Source organism: Platalea leucorodia, assembly GCF_965183815.1.
Source record: "Platalea leucorodia genome assembly, chromosome: 4".
NCBI lineage: Eukaryota > Metazoa > Chordata > Aves > Pelecaniformes > Threskiornithidae > Platalea > Platalea leucorodia.
The window spans coordinates 38,967,506-38,987,351 of record NC_138826.1 but is presented as its reverse complement, the minus strand read 5'-3'; the positions used below and the strand labels follow the sequence as shown (position 1 = coordinate 38,987,351).

Sequence of the window (19,846 nt, the reverse complement as noted above, 5' to 3'; positions counted from 1 at the left end):
CCCATATCCCAGCTGCCAACTGTGTCCTCCTCCCTTGCCATTGTCCCTTTATTGCCTGACACCTCATGAGGCTGCACGGAAGAGTTTGGGATTTTATTCCCATCCATTTCTTGTTCAAAGCCAGCAGCCTTTCCTCCTGGAGGAACTGGTGTTTCCCGTATACATACCTTTATCTTCCAGAGGGTCTCTTTTTTAGTTACGTTATTTTGCAAGGTAGCATGACCCTCACAGATTTTCATTTAAAAATACATATCTATTACAATCACACAGCTGAGGGAATTATAGACTGATGTCCTTAAAACCACATTTTTTAAGAAAACACATCAATATTTGTCAGTAACACATTGCACTAAGCATGTGCAACAGCTTCCCTTGGGAAAGTGCTCCTGCTTATTATTAGTAATTAATACTTAGTCCTAAGACTATTTACCGTAACTCCACTGATGTAAGAGCTCTATTACTTCTCTGCATCTTGTGAAATAACCCCATTAATGTATAGAATGGTTTCTCTAATATACATTTATAAAGCCAAGAGATACGCAGTAGTAAACCTGTCTTGGTCAGGTTTAATGCACTGTCTCTAGCATTTTATTGGGGCAGAGGAGCTCTCTTTATTGTCGGCAGTATCTCAGCTGCTGCCACCAAAGAAAATAACTGTAGATCTCCAAGCAGGGGAGAGAAATTCAGGGACAACAACAACAGCTCCCCCCACATTCCCCCCCATCCCGTCATGCCTCTGGCACAAGACAGAGCATCTCCAGCAACACAGGAGCTGTGGTCCTCCACAAAATACTCTCAAAATTGACAGTCCAAAATTTTATCCTTATTTAACCACCTCTCCACTTCAACCCAATTGCCGTACACAGGACTGACAAGTGTTGTCAATCCCTTCCCAGGTAACTGGAACACTGATTTTGGGATGTCTCACTTGGCAGCTAAAGATATCGCACAGCTGAAACACAAATACACAGCATTTTCCAAACGCTCCTGAAGTATGCAGAGCCCAGCTCATGCTGTCTGCATCTGCGTAAAAAAAATAACAAAAAGCAATCAATCATCACCAACAGATGATCCTGGTGTGGAACAAAAATCAAGTCTGATCTGCCTTTGATGATGAAAAATGCCTTAAAATTATTTTAATTAAAAGAATTACAGGTCAAAAGCTAAGCACCCTATGGGCAGTAGCCATCTCTGCCATGAGTTTCGCAGGTGTTCATCCAGACCCATCCCAGGGTTTATCTTCCCGTGCTGGTGAGGTACTCACATCCTCAGTAAGAGCAGGGCCACAGCAGTGCCAGAAAGTACAAGGGGACCTGGGAGGCTCCAGGGCCTCCCCACTGCCATGGGGATCTGCAGCCAGGGAAAATGCAAAAGATGCTATCTGCCAAAAAAAACCCAATCATTCTCCATGTGTAAGAAAGCTGCGTGGGATATTTGTTATATTTAAGATAGATGGTGGTGCGCAAGCCAGAATTACTGTTACATGTTTTGGAAAAAAAATGTGGCAATGGTGGAATTAAACACTCTCTGTCAGTGGTGGGTTTATCTCCTGATAAAGGGAAGGCGGGGGAAAAGAAAAAAACCCTGAAGCAATGAAAGAGTCTCAGGAGGGTCACTAGAAACTCTGGAACCAGGCGAGGTGAGGGGCGTGGTGCCAAAATAGGACCAGAATTCAGGGCACTCTCCACAAACAAACAGGATACTCTACTCATCTTGAGGCACTGAAGAAATAGAACTAAAAAGACTTCAGCTCTGAGAAACAGGAAAAGTACACGCAAAGCCAAGCCGTGGCCCGCGGAGGGCATCGGTGACACTTGTGCAGATACCACCAAAACTAGCGATGGGGGCCCCCGCCGGGCTGCCAGCACGGAGCGCAGCAGTCCCGTGAACCAGCCTCCTCTGTTCACCCCCACCCTGGTCACACGAGCCCCAGGGTCCCCATGGGGGAAACCCAAAGGCTCATTTCCCCTGCAAAGTCCTAATGGGAGGAAGGAGGCAGAGGGAGAATAAATCAGGAGCGTGGCCTAATGCCGAATGCCATCGTCCCTGCTGGGTACAAGGGGCACGTCGCAAATCAGCACCTAGCATCACCCAGAGAAGCAGCTGGTTTAGGAGGATGCTGCAGGCCGTTGTATCAGCCTCCGGACTCTCAGGAGACTTGGCAGTACTCTGTAGTTGGGTGCAGCGTGCAACTGGAAATGACACTGAATTCGATCAGAGGAGCAAAAGGGTCCTTTCCAAACGTACTCCAAGAGGAAAGCTCCTGCTGACATCCCCGAGAAAAGCAGACCCAAACATTCTTCGTTCAGTAACACCAACCAAAATGCAACAGCTTGAGTTTTCTGTACCAAACGATAGAGCCACTTAAAGGCAAAAACTGAATTCAGTTTTCCACGTTATCAAAAGTCACGTGGAATATCGCAGTGGTCCCCGTGGGGAGACCTGGCATTGGGATTTAAGGACAACATAGGTGAGGTTAAGGGCGCCCTTCTGCCATTCCCAGGCTCTGTTTTAGTGTGAATAAATCAATGATTTCTATTACTAGCCCATTACGCTGGTATGCTTCGCAAGCAACAAACCCTTATTTTTGTTAAACTTCTTTTATTTCGATACACTTTTCTTTAAAGGAAAACTCCCAGTTCCCTGCAAATGCGTTCCTCCTCTTCTGCCTTGTTCTCTCCCCCGCCCTTTCTTTGATTGCTTGTCCGTTCTGTCTTGATTTCTATACCCTGGGAGTTGCTTTCATTTAGACAAAGCTAACGTAATTGAGGACGAAAAGTGGCACCTTCATTTCCTGCTGGAAAAAAAGCTTTGCATTATAAAGACCTGATTCACTTCTCCGACTTCCCACGCAGGCTGCCCTGCCGACTGCTCCAACACACGGTGCAGTTGCTTTTGTATTGGCAAGTACCAGGCGAGGTGGAAGCTTTGAAAATGAAAAGGGGTCAATAAAAAAGAGTAAATCAAGGGCATACTCAGGACTTTGGTGTCTTCGCTATTTTCCTAGAGGCACACTGGCTTTTTCGGATCAAGGGATTCATCACTTCACAGAGTTTTAATAGTGTTAAAACACTACTGCTTGTAGCCTTGCCGCAAGTTGGATGTCAAAGATGAGCCATGACAGAGCCTGGCTGGTTATCGGCCCCTCCAAGGCACCACCGTGGCAGGGGAGAGACCGGGAGCCTCCTTGCTCCAGATATTGGGGTACCAATGTTGAAAACAGACCCAAAATATATATATATATAATATATATATATAGCAGGATATATATACCTATACGTCCCCCAAGGATACCTCTCCTCCAGTAGCTGCATGAAGGTCTAACACAAACAAAGGCTTCGCAGTTATGTTACTCTCAGCAACGAGTAAGCAAATGCTAAACTTAGTCCAACTTAGGAACTACCATTAGTACTAAAATAACTTCTGTCAGATCCAAGATTTCAGAGAGCTCAATTTCGGCTGCTGAAAACCTTCAGGTTGTTTCAGAAGCACCTCCCACAAACCTGTGTGAGCTGCTGGGCTTTAATCAGCCCAAAAAATCCAGTTATGTGCATTTTGATTAGCTTTAAGGCTAACCGTAATTTAACGAAAATATGTGTACGGCCCCTGATTTTGGTTTAACCCGTTTAACAACACAAAGCAAAGAGAAGTGCTTGTGCAAACTGCCCAGCTCTCAAGTCGCTTTATAATGCAGTACATTTTTCTAATTTGCAATGATAATTACAAACTCATCAAAATACATCTGTTGACCCAGACAGATCGTAACTGTTGCTTTGATGCCTGGATTGCTCTTTTTCCATTTTATTGCTTCCATTTCCCTCACACAGACCACAAAAGCAGTTTAACTGATAAAACCAATTATGATAAGTCTCTTTTAGTTCATTTTAGAACTATGGGGTTCATACTTAAGTTTAGTAAAAATCAGATTTAAAAGAGAAGCAAGCAGGCAGGCTGACGCCATGCTGTCTATTCACAAGAACATTATTTTTCTTTAAGAAGGCAGCTGTGCAACACAGTATTAAAAATTATTACTTAAGCCTGTGGCAACAACTGTAGTTTAATGGGTTATTCTGGAGATTTGCCACATGCTAAGGAGAGCAGCGTACTGCTGGAAAAGGGCACTGATAACCAACCCAGCTGCCTTTAACTTTACAGGTTAAAAACACTGCTTTCCCCCCCCCCCCCCCAATGGATTTTAGCAGAAAAAAAAGAAACAGTAAAGAAAAAAAAAACTGGAAAGAGGATAGGGAGGCCCTGCGGTCGGCATCTCATGGCATAGGCAGAGGAGAGAGGAGGACGATGCTCTGGCCACCGGCGCTGGAGAGGAGACATGCCCTGGGTGGCCTCAGGAGGGTCCCGGGAGATGCATCCTCCCTGGCTAAGGGAGTCCACAGTGAGTTTAAACAGGGTAAAACCTAACAAGAGGCTATGTGATTCTGCATGAGGGTCCATCCAGCCCTGCTTTCCATCAATATTTTGCAAACCACACAGTATTCAAGCTATAGGAGGCCCATTGCTTTTATGGACTTATAGAGTAGCATAACACTGTTTTCTGCTTGGATCAAATAGAGACCTGATACAAATTCCCAATGGTTTTGATTGCTACTGAACACGATGTTTTTCCAGAATTACCTCTCCTACCCACAAACTTACATGAACAGGTACTGGAGAAGCCCGAGACCATAGGGGTGGCTTTTTGCGTGCGAAAAGGATGACAAAACATCCTAGAGGAGATGCTACTCCAGTTGCAGACTCAGACTATTTGAGAACAAATTGTTTGTGTTGACCAAATTCCAAGAAGTCCATATTTTCTTTGTAGCTGTTCCTGGTTTGTTTCTGGCTTTTCTTTTAAAAAGTAATTTTGCAAAATTGGTACTTTGGCATAGTATCTATTTGATAGCTTCCCATCTGCTTGCCCAATTTATATCCACTGAATTTGCTAACAAAAATCAAGTTTTTATTGCTAGCCACATTGCAAAGCTTATATAGCTGTGGGAAAATGGGCTGCACTCAATTTCTCCTTACGCTTCATCAACCAAAGTGTGTGCTGATGTCGATTCTTTACTGCCGGCGGTGGGGACGCACAGTGCAGCAGGCTACAGGTTGCCCTACAGATGCACTGCACAATACCTAGGTAGATTTATTTGCTCTGCTGAGGGTCAAAGTAAATGTAGAGATGACCAGAGGAAAACGTGTACTGACTGCAAGTATTTGAGAGTTTCTATTCTAGATTACATTCATCATTAAATCTTGCGATGACCTAAGCCACAAAATAAAATAAATTGCATTTAGTGGAAGTTTACGTTTGGGGATGGCAAGGACGACGAAAAGCACAAGCAAAGACAGCAGAGTGGCAACAGGAGATGAAGAGAAATGTTTGATATTAAAAGTAAGCCGCCTTAACGGCTCTCTAGCAATCCCCTTCCACAGCCGCAATCTCTCACCGCTTCCGCTGTGCCCAGAAGAGGCACTTGTCTCCCCCAAAATGAGCCAAATCGAGGGAGTCAGGACAGCAGAAAATTAGTAATTTGTGTGTCAGATTGGTTTCCAGTGAAACCCACTCGCTGCAGAAAGCCTCGCTGAGCTGGAGAGGTGGCAGGAACAGATCGCCCAGGGCGAGGCGAGAGCAGGACTGTAACGTTTAGCATCCGTCAGCCGTTAGTCACGCTTTGTGCAAGAGAGGCGGGGGGGGGAAAGAAACCCGATAGCTGTGCTAGCGAAGACTCGCAAGTAGAACTTTATGATAAAAGAGTAGTAGGTTCGGTCTTCACACAGGGCCGTATCCGAACAGCCGAAACGCCACGTCCCTCCTGGATGGGGTTTCCTTGTAAGGGGGCTCTGCGCAGCGCCCCAGCTCCCCTCTGCACCTCCCCACGTGTAATTTTCTTTGTCCGAGTCAGTTTTCAGCCACGTCAGCTCCCCAACATGTTTCGCTGTGCAGCCCGTCAAACCCTGACGTCGGCACAAGGAAGGAGACAGCAGAGATGGGGTGACCCCCAACTGGGCGATACCCCGCTGACAAGTGATTTCAGCAGGCAACGAAGGAGCACGGTTCCTCCTTCACTCTAAAACAACAAGGAAATGGGGTTTTCTTTAGAGGATTCTTCAATGCATAGCCACCAGTCAGATTTTTTAAATTTAAAACCCAATAAAAACTAGATCCCCACAAAACTATGCTTCTTCCCACAGCTGTAGCCTCACGCCATCTTTAATCCTTTCTTCAATTCTGGAGCATGGGAAGGAAGGCTGCGCAGACCCACAGGACAAAGACTAACGAACGCATTTAGAAAGCTTTTGGTATACAAGCAATACAACACTTTTTAAAAAAACCCAACCAAACAAACAAAACCCAAACACCAAAACCAAACAGATTTACAACGAAACTGGAAGGCTGTTCCCGCTGGCTTTCAGAATTAGCGACCTGATCGTGGACGCAAAAGGACTTGTCGTCAACAACATACACAGCCTCTGGTGGACCTGGTAAGTGCTTTGCAGGATGAATTTAAAGGATTATGGAAATTTTAGATACAGACATCCTGCATAAACAATTTAATTCATTTACTCGAGGGTATGGTGTAAAATAAGACTGCTATGCTCTATATTCCAGAATAACTGCAGGCATTGTCTGCACGTATCCCTTAGCTGGAAACTACTATTAATTGGCACCAACTGTTCCAATATAATTACAACCACGAAGCCCATCAGTTGATTAATTCAATTTAGTTTTCGCATCTGCAAAGCAGTAACTCTGTTGCCTACCTTAACATAGGCAGTAAATTCTTTCATGCAGAGGTCAGATTATGTCCTCTTTGAGGACAACTCGCAGGATCCTGCTTCGCAACCCAGAGCACAAAGGCAAAGCGTGGCTTTTCCACCTTTCCATCTCTGCCTTCCTTTTACTGCCCAACTACTCGCCCTCTTCTGAAAGGCCAAGGAGAAAAACCAAGTCAGCTTTAACACCCTTAAGCTGCCATTTTCACAGCTTTCAATCAAACATTAAAGGTAACCTTGAGGTTCAATTCTTCTGGAGTAAAATAGCCTTTTTCTAGTTGCTCATCAAGGCCTGAACTGTCACAAATTTATGAAAAATCCCTTTCAGGTTTTTTTTTTTTGCTGTGTCTCCATTAGGGGGACGGCTTTGTCTTTTCCAATCCTCCTTCCATTCAGAGAAGTATTTCCTAGCAGGGAAACAGGTTTTAGGAAAAAGACTGGTGGACTGCTATGGAAATCAAATGCAACGCTGACCAACAATTCACATGCAACACAGCAAAGCACGGGCTTTTGTTCAAAAAACAGGTTCTGTTTGGGGGTTATTTTTGTGTGCAGATTTGGATTTTTTTTTTTTTTTTCCATTTTATAGAAGTGATTCTTGTATACCAGGGCAGGTATTCCCAACAAACAATGGCAGTGGATGCCATGACAAAAATACGGTGGTAAAGCAAAACTGGTAAACCCAAGGTAAACACCCATTATAGAGCGCATAGAAAAGAGGAGAAAGAAAGAGGGATTAATCAGTGCAGGTATATTCCAGAAAACTTTTTCTCAATCTTCCTGTATTAAAAAGAAACCAATTATACTTGCAAGTCGCTTGCAGAAAATTTTAATAATTTGCCAAATATACAGCTATTAGAATTACCCTAAATATCACTTAATATATAATTAAGTTACAAAAGTCGGTAGATAGCATAGTACAATGTTCTATAAAATAAACACATGTAATATTAACAATGCCCCCTGCAGTCCAATAATGGCAAAAAATAGCAAATGAAATTACAAACACATACAAATCAGAAGAGATTGAGTGACGGCTTTAGACACTTGAATCAAAGAAACTGAGACCAGACTAGACTAGATACATTCATCCATCAAGCATAATTAATGTAGAATTTTAGATTTTAAAAACAATTAACAAGACAACATCAGGTGCGATTTCACATGCTTTCAATTATCTTCCAGTACAGTTCCCAGAGTATTAAAGTGCCTTTGTGCACTCTAGTTTCATTTAAAGTCAGGTGCAACACACATATTTGGAAGTTACTTCATAGGTCACTTTTTTAAAAAAAATCAAATAACTATTTGAACCAATCTGCACGATTCAAACTAAGGCGGTTTTAAAGTACCTCTGTTCTGACGATTTGCTGTTGGATGTCATATAATAAACAAATTAAACTCCAAACACACGGGGCCCATCTCCGCTAAACAAGACTACAGTAAAAGATATTTCTTGAAGTGTGTTTTCTGCTGTACGATCCTTAGCTTTTCTCCTATTTCCCCTTTCAAACGCTGCTCAAACAGTTACGTTCGTCCTTCGGATGACAACCTTCTCTGCAGATTTCATTTATAGATTGCCATGAACATGGAAAACGGGCAGTATTTGGCCTGTGGCTATGGAGAGGAATGTACTTCCCAGGTAACACCCTGCCACGGTCTGGTGTAACTCGACGTATACGCATGGCATATTCTCCCTGCAAGATACTTGAAGACTCGCAGCCTTTGCGTCTTACCTGTAGCCATTCCCTGCACTGCAGAACTGACCAGATGTCCTGCTCGGGGCTCCTCATGAACTTTCACCGCTTCCCGCTATGCTACCTTCTTAAACCCAAACCTCAATATTAATTGCAGTAAGAAACGGAAAACTTCACGCAGTTTGGCTGTCACTCGCCTTGCCCCCAAAACGTCCTCTTCAAAACACAGATAAAGAAGTTTCACAAAACCTACGATCCCGTCTCCCATCGAGGCATGCTCTCCACTCACGTTCCATTCCCAGTCTTTCATGGGAAAGAGTGCAAAAGGGAAATTGCATTTCCCACCATATTTGAGGCATTCTGATAGTGGTTTTCAATACCTGCACTTTAAGAGCAGTTATGGGGAAGAAGTTTTTTAGGAAATAAAAATTTCACTTTGAATCATTTCACAATGATGCTACAGGAGGTTACCAGTGGCAAGGGCCGAAGAAGGCACTCAGGAGGAAAGCTTACTTGGAGAAAAAAAAAAACTAGGAAGGAGGATGAACAACTAATTGTAACTTTAAACAGCAGATGTGGATGCAAGTCTCTATCCCTCCGCTGTCCTCCTATAACTTGATAGTACTTCACGTCATGAAGTGAGAAAACAATTACAATGATTTTAAAAGTTCAGGCTGTAAACACCCCTGCCTGCCATGGCCAGCGCAAGTGATGCCTTCCCTTCCCCGCTGCTGCTGTTACATCTAAAAAGGCCCATTTTGAATACTGCATTATCCAGATTCGGATCAGCAGGAGCTCTCTGCAGGTGAGGAAGTTTTACTGGGGCTCTAGATGTATAATACACTAACATTACTTAAAATATCACGTGCACTGAAATATTTCAAGAATGTATGCACTCTGTTAATCAAACTAGAGGGAATTAGTGATTTCCTAATCTACTGAGTACTTTAAAAGTTCTCTGCAAAACTGTAGGGTTATGGACAAGAACGGTCTGACTATGCATTACAGCAGAAAAAAAAAAAAGGAAAACAGTACAAGTTTCATGTGAATTACAACTATATGTAAAGTCTCCGGTTTAGTTCATAAAATGATTTGATTAAAATACTTTAAACATCTCATAATGGTATAATAATTTCCAATGTAATTTATGCAACAAAGTCCACCCATATCCAAAAATACCATATATGTAAATGCTTTTTTATAAAACTTTATACAATTCAAGCTCTATACACAATTCTCACAATCACCTAGGTAGAAAGTCTTCAGAAAAGTATATTCTCAGAGAGTACATGAACGACAGTGCTTCCATGAATCTTCCCTTTTGACAATCGATTCTGCTAGATCAAACTCTTATTGCTTAAAACCAAAACAGACCGGTTTCATCAATGACAACAGCACTCAGATAGACCACACCAGTCTGGGGAAGGGGCCTGCTTGCAGTTTTGTGGGACAGAAATACCTATAAGCCTCGTTACCATTTCCGTAAAGATTTCCACGTAACTGTCCCCTGCCCTGTACGCTTCGTCCAGAGAACAGAAGAGGCATCGCTGGGAGGGAGGAATGATCGATGGCGATGCATGCGTTTAGTGACCAGTGCCTCCCTCTTCATTTTCTAATTAATTCTGTAATCTCTTCAATGATTTCTGTGAATGTGTCTCCAACTATAACTGAAACCAATCTGATCAGATACAAGACACTACAAACACCGAATCTAAAATGTGCAAGAACAATGTGAATATAACGCCGTTGCAGGCTTAAATTCACAGCTGGTACTATGCCAAAACACCTCTACAGCAAGCTTTATTTACACAACTTCCAATTAAAAATACTGTTATCTCTCAAGCTACATTTTAAATTAACAGAAATACATCCATAATAACTACCGGTAAAAAAACATGATAAAATTATTTTATTTTTTTTTTATTCAAAATATTCTGACAGTTTAACAATATTCCAGGTGCATTACAAACACTGCCATAGTCAACACAACAATCAATACTTAAAGAGCATTCAAACACTGAAGACGTCTATCTTAAAGCAGAGACAGGAGAATGCGCTTATACTAAGAGCATACAGATCATTTTCCAATAACTGACTTCTTTGAGGCAGATGTCTGATTTCTCCGGCACAAAATGGATTAAAATCCAGAAGAGATGAATTACAGAGGACAAAAATTCAGATGTATAAATGTTTCCCCCCGTATTTTCTATAAAACATTCTGAATTTATCATACAAGGCCACTACCAGCCTAGACCACTCTAGCGTTGACTATTTACGGGATAGAACAACAAAATCCTAACAGAGAAACCAGCGTCAAAGCTAACAAAACCACAAACTCTTCCTAGACTATGGCTTAAATTAGTTCACAGAGAATTGGGAATATATTAACGACATGATGCAATGGAAATACCAGGTAGAAAAAAAATACTTTATCTTCCTGTTATTTTCCCCTCAGCCTTCACCATAATTTGCATAAAATTTTCAACAAAATGATACTGCCCCTCCTGCAAGCGTCTTTTCCCACGCTTCAAAAACATTATGTTACTAACAGATTGATTTCATTCTTGAATGTATTGGCCAATATTAGCTCTAAAGTTTAAACAATATAGTTCTACACACAATACCCTGTTTCTTCCAATTAACCCAGGTTCTCAAAGAGCTAAAATTTCAGCTTTATTTAAAACAGCCTATTTGTTTGAAAAAGTATTTATCTCTTTCTGATATAGAAAACACATGTCAAGTAGAGAACTTGCAAAGACGTGTACACAAATGAGTGCATAGTGCAGAACATCATACAGAGAGAGCAGCAAGGCCACGGTGTCACATTAAGTCCACATGTAAAAGATGTACGTTTCCAATGACCAAATCCATTCGAAAAAGTTTTACTTCTGGGGCTTGCTTAAAGCATTAAAACCTTGCTCTATGGATGGCAAGGCTCCTCCATCCCGACTTTTCGTATAGCTGACTATATATGCATGGTAGGACAGCCACATTTACAGCATACAGAAGAGACAAGCCAAAAATGCTTTGCATACATCATCCTGATCTCAAATATTCCATATGGAAGCTTTAATTTTTCCTGTGGAAAAGAAGGAAGTGGGACAACTTTCAAATTACAGAGCTTGCCTGTGTTTCATTTTAAAAAAAAAAAAAAAGCGCCGGCTTTAGCCCAGGGTAAGAGAGCTACAACTCCGTTGCGACAAGCGGAGGTACGTCTGGTTGCTCCAGGGCCGAACCGGATCCTCGCAGCAAAGGGTCCTTCACCTGTATTGCTCGTCGTTTCCAGTCGGTGCTGCCCAGCAGTGGAAATGTGAAACGCTTGTTGCAAAAATACAAGCGGCAAAGGGCTAGAGGAAATCTCTGTATGCTTACTCAAAATGCTTTGTTTCCCCATTCAATTAGTTTGCTTTTAAAAGCAATGTTTTTGGAGAAGGGCCATCAGAACAAGGGAGCAAGGCATTTCCCTTAGTCACAACATCAGACACTCCATTAACAGATTGACTTAATCTCCTAAACCAAATTAGTTCCTGGAACATCTCACGTTTGCATTCTTTTACTCTTCCTTAGGAACAAACAGTTTCTCTAGCAGTTGTGCAGTTTAAGCCTGTTAACGATATTTTACTCCAGCATTTTCTTAGCACCTCAACACAAATTACGTTGTAGCTTGTCTGTGGTGAACGTCGGCTACGGACAACCACCAAGAGGGGAAGCGCCCACACCAGTCTTGAAATAACAGCAATATCATCCCGTGACATTGAAAAGCACTTTTTGATACAGTGGCTTCCAAGTTAGACCACTGACTCAGAATGGGATTTCTCTCAAAGTAGGGTTAACTCCAGTTATTTAAAGACAGTAAACACAAGAGGGCAGTACTGAGGACATCAATCCTGCACTTTATATAATAGGTTTCAGTCCATTTTCTAAAAACCTGTTAATGGAGATACGGCTCAGTGTCAAGGCTAAGCGGGCAAATGTTATCTATGCTAAAGTCGTTATGGGAACTAGCATACCCCTTGCTTATTGTACAACTGTACTCCTTGGATTTAAGCCAACCACATACATTTTATTCTACTAATTTACCTATCCTGCTTAATCTCAAGTATCTTCATCCTTTCACACTCTCTAATTAACTATCAATTATTTTCCTGAGTGAGATTATAAAAAGTTAAACCCTTCTACCAAAAGTACAAAGACAAATAAAATATAGAACAATACAAACCCAGTTATACAGCATTACAAGTGCAGAAATTCTTCATGTTGTTGCTCTTCTTTATCATTGGCCCCCAGTAAAAACCATAGCAAAGAATTTAGTTATCCAAAATATTTTGAAGTACTGTGATTAAATTCTTCAGACCATAAATGTAGCCCTCATCCTTTGTGTTGCTAGGAAACACATGAGCAAAATCTATCATTCGGACTTCTACGGTTGCGCTTTCCTTGATCTCTGCTGGCATGTGACAGAAAACTTTTTCCAGTTGGGGTATAACGTTTCCGTTCAGATGCTCCTGTGTAATGCACGCGCTGCTCTTCCACACGTTGCCTTGCTCCAAGTTTTCAACTTTTAGTGAGAGTTGACTGTGGTGCCTTTTAGAGTATGCCTTTTTGTGAAGTGCATAAAATTTGGACAAGCCTTTACTTACAGAGGCCTCAATTTTTCCATTCTCTGTAGAATTTATTACATGAATATTATTATTATACTCCAGTATGTCTCCACCTGATAACAGTCCTTTGGGCACTCCTCTCTTCTCTGCCAAGGTGACATCACTCAACCGCACGGTTGTTGCCTGACATGAACCTTCATAAACAAACAGTAATGAGCTTGCATAAAAGTTGAGTTGCTTCTGGCCCTCAAACCACTCCAAAATTTTTTCAATCTTCTGAATGCTGGCAGCTATTGCATCTTTTCTCAAGCAGTACCCGTTGTGGAAAAACTTCGAGATGCCTGCAAGAAATAGACACATTTTGGGATTATGTTCGCCCTGAAAAGAAATCAAAGATTTTCCATTTCTTTCAGGATGAGAACAGTTCTTGATTTGAAGAAACAGAGAGCATTCACATAGTTTCCTTTCAGGCAATTACTAACTAAATCAGAAGTGAACTGAGGAACTCAGATACCTTCGGTCACCCCGCCTGTATAAGGCCGGCTGTATAATACTACAGATTGGGCTTGGATTGTAGATAAAATTAAGCAATGTATCAATAAAACAGTAGATGAACATGGTTCCTGCTCCCCATGTCATTTTAGCAAGCATCTGGACAGTTTTGGGCAGGGACTCATTAAATTCTCCAGGGATAAAGAAGCTCAAGGAGCTCTTTATCGTGAGTGACAGAGCTGACAAGTTAGTGCCGGCTCTGGAGAGGGGTGTGTTTGTGCATGTGTCCTTCTGTCTCTCGGTGGGGGACAGATAAACACACATCAGTTAATAACTAGTTTGAAATAGTTATCACCACCAAACAGATGTACGCCGGTAGCATTTTTATTTATTGTTAATGTAGAGCAACATATGGATTGACTTCAACCGAGAAGGTCACTTTAACTGAAAGATGCATTTACAGTAGCTTTCTAATACAAAAGACAGGACATATTCACAGAAGACAACTAGAGATAAAAACATATATATTATAAAATATTTAATACTTCTAAAAATTTTCTATTTCATTATAGTCTCAAAGCTGCAACAAAACTGAATTCCACCACTATCACCCCCTTATTAGTAGTAAAACACATGTGATGAGGAAATTCCTATAGACTACACTGCTGTTAAAGCCAACTGCAAACTTAATTTAGGATCGATGGGTAGTTCAAATGATACAGGAAACTGCTAAAGACCCATCTGGCAAGAGGAGAAAAAGGGACTTTTAAAATGGGAACACACAGACTACTACAGTTCTATAAATAAGTAAATAAATGAAAAATATCCAAGAGCGCCAAATTCTGACACACCAATTCCCTTACCGTCCTTTACTGTTTCCTTTGTCAAGCTCCTTCCATAGTGCTGGTTTTGCGTCTCATAGCTGTCAGAAGAGACATGGTAAACCTGCAAGAAACAAGGAGGTAACTCTGTACTTAATTCGAACAACCAATATTTCTGCAAAATTATGAGACCCCTCGGAGACAGGCTACAAAATCTTTGGTACCATTTATCCCTTGCATAGCTTTAAGTTACTTGCGGCGGTCAGCACTGCCCTCTAGTGCTCTGATCTGCAAAATCCTCCCCCTTCACATCTTGGGGTCTAAGCTACAGCTTTCCTGCATTAGAAAGACATCATTACGTTGGCAAAAAGCAACATATCTGTTACGGGAAAACATTTGATATGGCACCTGCCTTGCAAATCAATGCTAAGGCTTGAAACTGTCATGCTCCTACCCATGTTACTTTGAATATTACATCAGTAAGACGTAACAAGCTCAAAAATTCAATGCAATTATTTTGCAGTTCTTAAAACGATGAAAATATTAAGCACAGCAGCAAAACAATAAGAAACACTATGATGTGACCAGGAAGGCCCAGCTCCATGAGACCCACCTGAAACTATAATTGTTGGCACAAATGAGGTTATACTAAACAAATGAGAGCAGTCGAGTGAAAGCTCGGTTCCAGCGCTGATAGTGATACATCAGCTCTCGCCTGAGAGGGAGGCAACTCATACGGGTACACTTTTGCCCATATCAGGAATTGTACAAGCTTAACAACTTAATTCAAAAATGTTTTACAAAGAGACATTTTCTCTCTAACTGAAATAATTTCCATAGTAGAAACGTGCCAGCCAGCCAGGCCCAAGTAGAATTTGTTTATCAGAGTGTAGACAATTCTTACTTGCAGAAATAATGGTGTTACCAAGCAGGCAGTTGTCTCTGGCAGAAACTTTGCGCTTGGCACTTGTTCAGACCACCCAGCCCTGCGGCACCCATCCTGGCTGCAGCGCTCTGCCCTCCCTTCACCCGCCGTAAAAAGAGAGGATCCCACGGAAAGCAAGTTGGGGCGCACCGGTGAGGCGCCTGCCCCCGATCCCTCCTTTGGGGTCTTTTTCTTGCTGTAGCCCACAGAGAAAGTCCAGGCCAGTGAAACATCAGTGCATAAAAAGGAGTGGTACCTGAGCAGTAATTTAAAAAAAAAAAAAAAAAAAAAAAAAAAAAAAAAAAAATTCTGTTTCCATTGTAGCCCCCCACCCCGAAACCTCTCTCCCCCATCCAAACCATGACGAGCACAATATGAAAACACAGGTCTGTAACTCCTGCTTCGCAAAGTAGTTGGGAAGAAAAGTCTCAAATACCTCTTATTTTGACAAAAAGATAGATGTAATTAAATTCAGGGTCCCCAAGGAACTTAAATCATAGTGTGTGGAAACTGATTTAAGTCATCAACCATGAATTAAAGGGGCAGTAAATAATTCTGGTTATATTCAAGAAATAACAGTTGTAAGCCTGAATGTTTAAGCTCACTTGGTAGCAGAGACACTTCCCACTGTTATGATTCCTATTTCCACTCTTACGATAGTTATAGAAACTGAGGCCCCGATACCCACAAATTGCAGAAGAGCATAGCAGAGGTGAGTTATTCTAAAACAGTATCTGACAAGTGTGATTTTGGTTTCATGAAAACAACCATTTTTCACCACTTTTTTTTTTTCCCAAAGCACATAAAAGAGGTACAGCACACAACGTATGAACCCAAAGATTACTTATGTAAATACTTCAGGTACTGAAGTTATTTTCAAAAACATACAAAAAGTCTCAAAAACTTTTTAAATTTAAAGAGCCACAAGCCAAACATAATTAAATAGAGCAAGAATAAAAAAAATATATATATTGCTTAAGACGAGGATCGAGAGTCTGACGACTACATCTAAGTTTTCACTAGCTGTGTCTTCATTTTAATAATAATAAATGTTCTCGTTTCGTCCATCTAGGGGCAGCTTCCTCCATACACCGGCACCGCAGCACACTTCTGAACGAATAATCTTGTTTACCAGAACCTCATCTCCTCCCCCGTAGGAGCTAACAGTTTTTGTGACATGGGCACTTGCTCAAAAATGCTGATTAAGATCTGCAAGCTCATTTTGTTTTCCAAAGAAATGCTGGAGCAGCACATAAGCCCCCTCTGCTTCTGAGCTGGGTTTCCCGTGAAGCCACCCAACCTCTTCTCATAATTTGCACAAAACCATTCCCCCCCAAATGGCTTTCTACACAGTTTAAAAATACCCATGCAGATGTGCATGTTTTGCATTAACAGTGCATTTTTAACTATACAAAATGGTCGATAACAAACTACCAAGTCCCATACACGTACCAACAGCGTAATGTAATGTATATATTTATCTTGTGAACAAGCAAAGACTCAAACACCCTCAGTTACCAATGGGCTTGGCTGCAGACAACAGCATTGAAGGGCAACATATAAGTAATCATGAAAGTATTCTCCATGTTCGTCAAAGAGCTGTCTCTTAATACTGTTTCAAGCCTTTTCTCAACTGCAAGGACGTGGCTATTTGAAACATTCCTGGGAAACCTCCACCAAATTCAAATACATTAAGCCCCATACTAAAAGCAGAGGAACCAAAAACCAAGTTCAAACAAAAATAATCTTTCACCAGTTCTTGCTTCACCCTCACCGACCCCCCCAAAACACAGGGATGGCTGTGCTGTAGTAGACTAAAATCAGCTCCCTAGTCTACGGACCTCTTGCTTCACCGTGCTTCTGTTCATGCTGTCACTGCTACTAATCTACTACTAACCCTTCCCAAAAGGATATTTGCCTTTGAATCAACCTTTTTCTGTATCCCTGTTGTTGCAGCTGTCTGTACTAGCCCATTTCTGTCAAAACAATGACAAGTCAAATAAGTCAAATCTGTAACCTTAACAACGGCCAAGAAATTATTAGACAGGAAAATCTCCGTTCTTGTCCACCTGCCCCAGCTCGTTGCATGTTTGCTCTGTATTCACAACGCGTTTCACTGTATAGTGCAAGATAAAGAAAAAGGCAAAGAAACATTCTTACTACACAAGATCAGAGCTGTTTTGGCTGACAGTGCGGAGGCTTCTCCTTGTGCCTACAAGCAGCTCCCATTCAGTGAGGTTTCTGCGTAAACAGAACTGGAATCCAGCATGCTAACAGGTTTGGTTTTTTGATTAGTAGTAGTAGGGACTCTGTATGGGCAGCACGTCAAAAAATCCAGATGATTAACTGTTGAGGGAAATTCTCTTCAGGCTTTCTCAACCTGCACTTGGCTTTTGTTTCCCCATGAGGTGTTAAGTTCTTGCCGCTTGCATACGCACACGTATTTTTTTACCCTTTTTTCGATCATGGTTAGTTCATCTGACATTCTTGAACCGAGGAAAACCTTGAGCTAAAATACAAAGTTGGTCCAGCGTGGTCTTTAAAAAAGCACAACCCTTGCAAGATCTCAACAGTGAGATACAGAGTTTGGAAACCTTGCAACTGAAGACTGGATTGAGGAAAACAAATATCAAAGGTTATGTAATGTTATTTACGGCAATTCAGTACCGACTTCCATGGCGAGGCAGAAAAATACACACACTGTTCAAATACTTATCTGCGGCAACTCCCTAACTTCCAGAAAGTATAATTTAAATACATATTAAGACTAGCCTGTTTAGTGGAGATACTGCTAGCACAAATAAAAATCTCCATTAAATAACTCGCAGAGCTCTTTCACATCTGCAAGAAATATTAACTAATCCACATCACTGAAACTGGGGAAAAAAAAAAAATATTTTGAGCGGGCTCGTACAGCACTCTGCAGTACTACTGCAGAGCAAAGACGAACTCGATTGCACGCATGATATGGGCTCGTGTGCCGCTGGCATTCCCACGCGCTGGCCGGTGCCCGGGAAGCAGTTTCCCGCGGAGCTCCCGGTGCCCATCCCTGCTCCCCCGCATGCCCAACGAGGGCAGCCCAGGACCTGCTCTTCTAAGCAAGGACACGGAGATTAGAGATACACGCTCTGATGCCGAGACATCCAGACTTCAAAGGGCAAAGGGCTGAGCTGTCCACCCCTCGTATTTTTTCCCATAAATATACTTAACAGTCACCCCTATTTTACACTTGTACAGGTCAGAGCGAGTGAGTGTTTATTACACAGTTTTCTGTTTACAGCAAGGCACCTCTGTGCTCATAACTGGCATATGAAGGTCAGTACCCAGCCTGCTGCCGAAACTGGAACCAAGCCGAAAGCCGGGGGTAAGCAGGCAGCACCCCTGCTAACCCAGGACATCCGACATCAGCATCAGTCCACCACCTTGGCAGGGGGCAACTCCAGCGCCAGGCCAAGACCCACACCCACAGCTGGGTACCTTTTGCCTGGACCTCACAATTGTCCCTATATAAACATACAGGTTTCCTTCATGTCTGAGGAACCCAGGTTTCTCTGGAGTCCTGTGATCTCTCAGGGACTGATCCTGCCACAGCAGAAGACTTAAACACTGAGTTTTGAGAAGCCTTATTTTGTCTTTTTCCAAAAGAAAGTAAAACAAGGATTCGAAGAAAAAATAACAAAGGGAGAAACTTTTAAAAATACATTCTCTTATTTGATACTACTTCTTTATAGTAACACTGTAACACTATTACTGCTGCTCAGTGTGCCCATTTATCTAAACACCTCCCCTTCACCCCCTCCCTTTTTTTTAAAAAAAACTTACATTGTTGTTGCTAGACCACAACTGATGAAAGTACACACATCCCTGCTTGCTGCTGGCTTGAAAATTCAGCACAGGAAAGATGCGTCCCTGCACCCCCATTTCTAAGACTACAGTTATAATGTTATTCTGCCTGTTTTGCTTCTTTGTTCTTCTGGTATTTGACAGAGTGCTTTACATGATTAAGCATACCACCAAATGCTCTGACAATCAATATAAAGTTCTGGTAAGGTCCTTACATAAATAAGTTGTAGAATGAAATTATGTTGAAACTAATTCAGTGAAAAAGCAGATTAATAATCTCCTAAATAAAAGAAACGACGTCACTGCAGTTAAATAATGAACCATTTTAAAAATAGCTTAATACATAATTTTGGACTCCCAGAACTTCCACGGAGCACCTCATTAAAATAAATTTCTTTTATGCCTCCTTTTTATGTAATAGGGGGGAAAAAAAGAGACCATCTCTCATCTCGTCCATCATCAGCTTTTTCCTAACATGCAGGAAATCTTATCAGCCATAAGGACACAAGTGGGCCAGCTGTCAGTTACATGACGAGTCTTTTGTGGAAGGAAAAATTGCTGGAAAAAAATGCCAGGGTACCCATCTGCTAGAACTCGCCCAAGAGGATGACAGATGAACCTCCTGAACTCTACAAATGAAGTACTTCTGAAACATACCCTTCAATCTCCTAGCACATACCGGACTCCGAGGAATTGCTG

At 41.8% G+C, this 19,846-nt stretch overlaps 1 protein-coding gene across 1 annotated transcript in view; it reads right to left on the bottom strand.

Moving 5' to 3' along the window:
• Positions 1-7,584: 7,584 nt before the first annotated feature.
• The window catches only part of IPMK (inositol polyphosphate multikinase), a 46,599-nt gene continuing 34,337 nt past the window's right edge, over positions 7,585-19,846 (bottom strand). Inside the window, exons 5-6 of the mRNA XM_082310773.1 lie at positions 14,422-14,503; positions 7,585-13,407 (exon numbers count right to left, since the gene is read on the bottom strand). Of these exons, the coding sequence (XP_082166899.1) occupies positions 12,773-13,407; positions 14,422-14,503 (717 nt within the window). The 3' untranslated portion in view covers positions 7,585-12,772. The remainder of the gene's footprint in view (positions 13,408-14,421; positions 14,504-19,846) is intronic.